This window comes from Prinia subflava, chromosome 5, assembly GCF_021018805.1.
Source record: "Prinia subflava isolate CZ2003 ecotype Zambia chromosome 5, Cam_Psub_1.2, whole genome shotgun sequence".
NCBI classification, from domain to species: Eukaryota; Metazoa; Chordata; class Aves; order Passeriformes; family Cisticolidae; genus Prinia; species Prinia subflava.
In genome coordinates this window covers 14,713,146-14,720,190 of record NC_086251.1, presented here as the reverse complement: position 1 = coordinate 14,720,190, position 7,045 = coordinate 14,713,146, and the positions used below count along the sequence as shown (strand labels likewise).

At 48.2% G+C, this 7,045-nt stretch overlaps 1 protein-coding gene across 1 annotated transcript; it reads right to left on the bottom strand.

The window, feature by feature from the left end:
- Positions 1-1,421: 1,421 nt before the first annotated feature.
- MYOD1 (myogenic differentiation 1) lies at positions 1,422-4,955 on the bottom strand. The gene is made up of 3 exons (XM_063397320.1): positions 4,236-4,955; positions 2,692-2,770; positions 1,422-2,114 (listed from the first exon to the last, which is right to left on the bottom strand). Exons 1-3 carry the CDS (start codon positions 4,788-4,790, stop codon positions 1,864-1,866), a joined length of 885 nt encoding a protein of 294 aa, XP_063253390.1. The 5' UTR covers positions 4,791-4,955; the 3' UTR covers positions 1,422-1,863.
- Positions 4,956-7,045: the final 2,090 nt, after the last annotated feature.

Genomic DNA, 7,045 nt, shown 5'->3' with positions numbered 1-7,045 from the left:
GGCTGCTACCATCCCTGCCCCTCTGGCTTCAGACACGTCACCAAGCTTGGAGCATGACTGCCCCAGGAAGAAGGAGAAGCAACTGCATTTCTCTGCTCAACACGTGGCAGCTTGCTCCTCTCTCTGCAGAACATTGATCTTCAAGGCCATACATGATTAAAGGAGTGGGAGACATTCCCTGGAATTAGCTGTTCCCTCTTCCTTTTTCCTGCTTAAGAGGTAAAAGCTGCACAAACTCCCTCTGTAATAGGCACCTAACAGAGAATACAATGATTAGTCTGTCATCAAAGTATTTAGGGATGATGACAATACCAAGATTGGTTTTCAGTGTCATTTTTTGTTTTTATTTTACTATGAAGTTTATACAAAATCTGTAAATCATAGGGATATGATAAGAAACAGGTTAGAGTTGCTGGTTATTCTTGTCCAGCTGCACAGAAATGCCCTGTTTATTACCTTCCAATGACAACCAGCTCAGGACTTGACATTTTTCAGTTGCACAGCCAGCTTTCAAGGTTACACATAGATACTGAATGAAACAGAGCCCACTGGTTATTTTTAGAGAAGCTCTAAACAAGAAGTAAATCCCTGGAGCATTGCTGCCAGAGATGCATAAAGTTCAAATCCAAATTAAAACTGCCTATCTTTGGCCTAAATTCCAACTTGAACTTGAGGAAACCTGTGATATGTAACTTGAACTTTATTACAAAAACTCCTTTGCGATTAGTTTCTAATACCTGAGAATACATGAACTTGATACAAACACTTGAAAAATAGAACTTGAATGAAAAATGTGAACATTTGTCCAAAAATGTAGTACCTGTTCTTGTGAGACACTGTTGTATGATCGTATGATGTTCCAGTAGCTACACTGGAATTTTGGAGAGTCTAAATTTTTGTGATTCTTAGTTTCAACACATCTTTGTAAGATTAAGTTCTCCAATGCAATTGTAAATTTTGGGGCCAGGAGGAGAAACATGCTTATTTACTGATCCCTTTAATAATGACCTGTGATGCTCAGGTCTAGGTTTAGCAATGAGCATGACAGAATATGAAGAAAGGAGACCCCCTTCTCAGCAGCATATTTATGCAAAGCAGTGCCACTGAAGTATGTTCTTAATTTCTTTGCTGAATCAGAGCCTGTATCTTCTTCCTGCCAAGGCAGAGATCTAATACCACTCCTAAACACACTAGTAATTCTAGAAGCCCTAATGAAAGTCAAGATAACACCACAGATTTTATAAATAAGGGTCTTTATTTAGAATACTGTTGAAAACATTCTTGGCAACCACATCGTATAAATATATAAAGTTAAAGTTTGACACAACAAACCAAGCAATATTAAATATTTTTAAATTTTTCCCCTTTTTAAGTTTTGTTTTTTCTTTTTTTCAAATTTATTTGTTTTGCTATTTTTTCCTTTCTTTTTTTTTTTTTTTTTTTGGAAAGCAACTCTTATTTACAATTATACAAAAGTTTTATAAAAAAATGGTCCACAACCTTATTTTGGCCAGAATAGGAGTAATAGGAAGGATCTGTCATGCCACTAGTGCTGCAGATTTCTATTTTCCTCCACATTCAAGAGCCAACTTCCTATTCCCCACAGCCCAGATTAAACATTGGCCATTTCACGGTATACAATTTTATCTCTAGACGTCTTAAATAACTTTAGTTTAACAACCAATAAATAGCTATGTGTACTTTGAAGTGATACAAGTTTGCAAAGTTATATAGTTGAAGGAATTTTCAGTGGTATTTTAAAACTGGAACAAGTCTTAAGAAGTCTTTTCAGCCTTGGAAGGCAGGTCTTGAGCGAGGCCAAACGAGCAGATTGTTTTCGGTGCAGTCCAGCTGGAGGGGTCCTTATAGCACTTGGTAGATGGGGTTGCTGCTGCTGTTCTCCTGGGGAAGTGGGGTGCAGTTGGTGGGGGAAGGGATTTGGGCACCACTATCACTCAGACTCACTCCTTCTGGAGGGGAACAGGGACTCCCCTCAGCGACAGTTTCCACTGCAGGCAGTACAGGGCACGTGGAATTATCTGTGGAAATCCTCTCTACAATGCTTGAGAGGCAATCGAGACTGGAAACAACAGAACTTTTCCCATGCTTTGGATCTAAAAAACAGACAAAAGGGCACTCAGATTATCAAATATGTACTTAACATCAGTGGGCAGTACACAGTTGTGAGCATGTGAGGACTCAGAGGAAATGAATAGTGGTGAAGGATTATCAGAAAATTATCAATTATCAGAAAAGAGACTGTCATTTCAAAATGGAAGACAGGCCCGACCATAGTGTGCTGCTCTGGGGACAGGGAGGATCCAAGGCCTCACTGAGTCCATAGAAAGGGAAGAACAGATTTGAAATCAATCATAAATTACTCCAATTTGAATCAATGATAGAGTAAGAAGTCTTCATGTAGAATATGGTTAAATGCTGAAATTAGTTGCAGAGAACAACATACTTTTAGCCAACTGTTAGATTTGCAAAATAGGAAATACAGCTATAACACATCCCTTTATTTGCAAATACACCTAAAGGAAATCCAGTGCCTCTACCAGCAGCAATGGCCCACTGGCTGGAAAGGCAGGTTCCTCTGAGCCCAGCTGGACACAGAGCAGGCACAGGGAAGGTGCTGCTCTGCCTGCCTCTGTCTCGGTGTTTCACGCCGCCCTTAGGGCACGTACTCACCATTGGGGGACTCTGTGTAGTAGCTGCTGTCGTAGCTGTTCCTTCTGCGAGAGCTGCACGGAGGCCCGCTGTACTCCATCTGGAGGGAGAGAAATCCCAGCGAGGTCAGACTCCTACTCAAACCCCAGCAATCATCTAATTTCGTATTTCAGCCTCTGGTCTGTGCCGTCATTCCAGTCCTGGCTGAAATGCCAGCAAGTTGTAGATTCTTTGAGTAAGGAAGAACATAACTTGGCTAGAAGGGCTCCACCCCAGAATATTTTATGTGGCACAGCTGTTCCACAGGAAAGTTACCGCTATTGCATCGAATGCTGCAGTTTTACAGATGAGATGAAGCTTTCCAGCATTTCTGATCAGATACAGCCCTTCATGTATCTTTAGTTTACAACAGGGAAACCGAAAGGGGAATTATGTCTTTTTAATTTCGTTTTTGAAGATTTTTCTAAACGTGAATTCCTCTTTAAAAGCCTCTGTCTAACTTGTCCCTTTGTATTTCCTTCAGTTTCTCTTCCCATTTCCATTTCATATAGAAAACGCTCTAGAACATTTGTCTTATGACTAATGTATTTGTTTCCAATACTTTAATCCACAATGGAATGCCTCTATTAAAAGGAATTAGCTGGAGAGGACTCATTTGTGTAAATCTCTCCAATCTGTTAGGTATCTCATAATCAGAGATACTCAACCCTGTAACGATTATCCCCACCGGAGCACAAAAAGCAACCTCTGATCTAAAAGTGCAGTTCATGGCCTATCCAGAGAGCTGTCCTGGACTCTGATCACCACATCCCACCAGCCCAGAGTCAGACCAGAGGCTGAACCTACAAGCCCCAGCTAAAAGATGTGGGGATGAGACAGCCTCTCTGGCACCCACCCTTTTTCTCCCATGCCCATAATGCAACAAACAGGACTGAAACCCTGGATTCTCCTTCCTATTGCTTGTAAATATCTATGGAGAGGATGACATGAGTGGGAAGAGAAATGGAGCATCATTTTCTTAAGCATCAAGAAAAACAATTCTTGTTGCTTAGACCCTCTTGCTGTTGTCATCATGAATGGCAGAAAACAAAACCCAGACTCTTACCCATTCCCCTGTAACTACCATGTCCTAGGGGGCCCTTGCTTTCTGCAATCCTTGGAGGATTCAAAGGTAATGATACATTAGAAGAAGGAAACAGAGGTGCCTCAGGAGCTATGGGAGCACAGGTAATGGCCCCAGGTGCCCATTTCAGGCACTTTGCAAAGTCCTTCCCCAGCAGCTTTGCCCTGGCTCCTCCAGGATATTGGGAACCTGCCTAACTTCTTATCCCAGGGAATGAAGTGCATAAGAGATTCTTCTTTCCCTCAGATCCTGCCATGTGGGGACCCCACCTCCCTTTGCTGCGGGTGCTCAAGGCACAAGGAAGGACTTTGTCATCTGCCTGGGCAAGTGCAGAAGGCAGCTGCTATGGGAAGGGCGGGAAGAGGTGACTTGCCCTGCTCAGATCTGGACCAACAGCATCCAGGGCACCTTGGTGGCAGGCAGTCCTCCCTGGGGCACTCACCATGCCATCGGAGCAGTTGGAGCGGGGGCTGGAGGCGTCCGATTCCCCGCTGTAGTGCTCCAGCACCGGGTAGTAAGCGTCCTCCTGCTCCCGCAGCAGGGCCTGCAGGCTCTCGATGTAGCGGATGGCGTTGCGCAGGATCTCCACCTTGGGCAGGCGCTGGTTGGGGTTGGTGGAGGTGCAGCGCTTGAGGGTCTCGAAGGCCTCGTTGACCTTGCTGAGCCGCCGGCGCTCCCTCATGGTGGCGGCCTTTCGGCGGTCGGCGTTGGTGGTCTTCCTCTTGCACGCCTTGCAGGCCCACAGCAGGCAGCGGCCGGCCTGGTGGTGCCCGCTGGGCGCCCGGACGTGCTCCTCCTCGTGCCCGTGGTGGTGCCCGTGGTGGTGCGGGTGCTCCTCGGGCTTCAGCAGACCCCCGACGTGCACCAGCCGGGGGTCCAGGTCCTCGAAGAAGTGCATGTCTGACGTGTTGAAGCACGGGTCGTCGTAGAAGTCATCGGCGGCTGTGAAGGAGCAGAGGGAGCCCTCCGTCATCTCCATGGGGCCCAGTAAGTCCATGGGGGCAGCAAGGGGACAGCGGCTGGGCCAGAGGGGACAGCGAGGGGCTCAGAATGGAGGGGCCTTCGACCGGGCTGCTCTGCGGCCGGGTGGGTGCGCAGAGCCGAGACCGTCGCAGCCTCTCCCAGGCGAGGCCACCAGCGCCGGCTGCTGCCCCGACCCCCTCCCCAGCCGCGCCGGTCCGGGAGCGCCACTCGGGGCCGTATTTATGGCCGAGCCCCCGGCGCGGCGGGTCGGGACGGGGCGGGTCGGGGGGCGCGGCCGGGCGGGTCGGGGGCCGGGGCGGCGGGGGGGGCGCCGTGTCCCGCTGGGGCCGGGGCAGCGGCAGCCCGGGCGCTCGGAGGCGCGCAGGGCTACGTTTTCCCCGTTTTGATTTTGTTGGTTTTGTTTTTGTTTGGTTTTTTTTTTTCCTTTCCCAGTAGCCCGCCCTGCCGCCGCGCCAGGGAGAGCAGGCGCCCCGATGCCCGCAGGTGCCCGGTGCTGCCGGCCGCTCGCCCGGGGGCACAGCGGCGCGCCCCGCCGTCCCCGCACGCACCGGGGATGGCTGTGCTGGTCCCTCACGGGAGGAAGCGCCAGCCCCTGGACAGGTCTGAGCGCGGCTCTGCGGCCACACGGGTAATTACTGCGGGGGCGTTCGTGGGGGCGGGCGGCTCCAGGGAACACCGCGGAGAGCCGGGACCGGGCGGGGCGCAGGGGACGCGGGAGCACCGCGGAGACCCGGGACCGTGCGGGGCAGAGGGGACACCGCGGGGACACCGCGGGGACAGCGCGGGCGGCGGGACGGGCGGGCGGCGGCCACCCGGTGGCGCTGCGGACCCGTGGCAGCGGGAGGCGCGGCCGTGCCCGCGGTGCGCCTGCCCTCGGGAGTCCCTGCGAACGCTGGCATTCCGGGCTCCTCTGCCAGCTCTGCTCAGCTGCACTCGGAAACCTTTGGAGGGATGGACCTCGCTCCGTGCCGTGGCGTTTCGCTGCGGTTGCGCTGCAGTTGGATGGCTGGCGCGATTTATTTCTAGCAGTGGGAGAGTTTGGAGCTTGGGGAAATGCGATGGGTTTTGGTAACGTCTCTCAAGGGTGCCAGAGTTTTTGCTTTGTTTTTGAGTACCATTTGAGATGAGAAAATAGGTTCTTCTCAGAGGAATTCAGTCATTCAACTATGTGAGTTCACTGACTTAATGATTAAAATAGTACTGCATATATTTAATGTCCCACAGGCTAAAATTAATCTCTCTTCTGCAGTTATAAGCGTTGGTGAAATTTCAGCTCATTCAAAATCAGCAGCAAAGCTCTGTCTTCAGTGGGACTGACAGAATCTCAAAAGGTAAAAAACATCAATCAACGATCAATCCCCAGTCCCTGTGAATATGACTTTTCAGATGGGCTGTCATGATGGTGGCTTCTTTTACATGATTCATTTTTTTGGCAAAAATTCCTAATCTGCAGCCCCCATTTTCTACTTAGCTAAATATGTTTGAATACAGACCAAGATAATAACTGTAAGTAGGATTCTGTCAGTATCCCTAAAAAATAAAAGTTTTATTTCAAGATAAAACAGTATGTTTTGAACTCTGTAGAAATTCATTTTTTCACTGTACTCAGTGCTGAAAAGCAATATGTCCCAAGGAGGGAGATCAGCTACTGACCACCTCTACACATCTAGAAATGTATCTCCCAGCTGTTTCTGAGAGGCAGAGTGGCAAATTTGTGGAGACACTTCAATGTTATTACAGAAGTTCTCTGATCCAGAAGAAATAAAGGTAGCTGATTTTAAATTTTATTGAATAGCTAACAAAGCAAAAATAATTTGTGTTCAAAATAGTTCAAGGTATACAATAATGTAAAGTAAGTTTAAATGAGAAAGAGTTTTATGCTGTAACAACTGGACAGGTGAAATGCGATATCAAGGCTTGGTGCTAGCAGTGATAAACCATTCAAACCATTTAAACTCTCTCCAGACCATTGGCTGAATTTTTGGAAAAAGGTAATTTTATTCAGTATTGTATCCTATTCTGCCTCTGTGTATTTCTAGCTTATAAGTGCCTTAGAAAAAGGCACTCAGGGATTGAATGAGTAGGGGTTACCTTGGGCAAAGTGGTAACAAATAATGGGCCTTGGACGTGCACTATGAAGAGTTTGCCAATAATTGCCCATGAATGTGGGCAATGAATGAAGTGCATCAATTCCTCCAAGTGAAAAGGTCAGCAGACCTGTGACCACACAGTGAATTCCACACAGTGGTTTTCCAGTAAAGGTGCCCC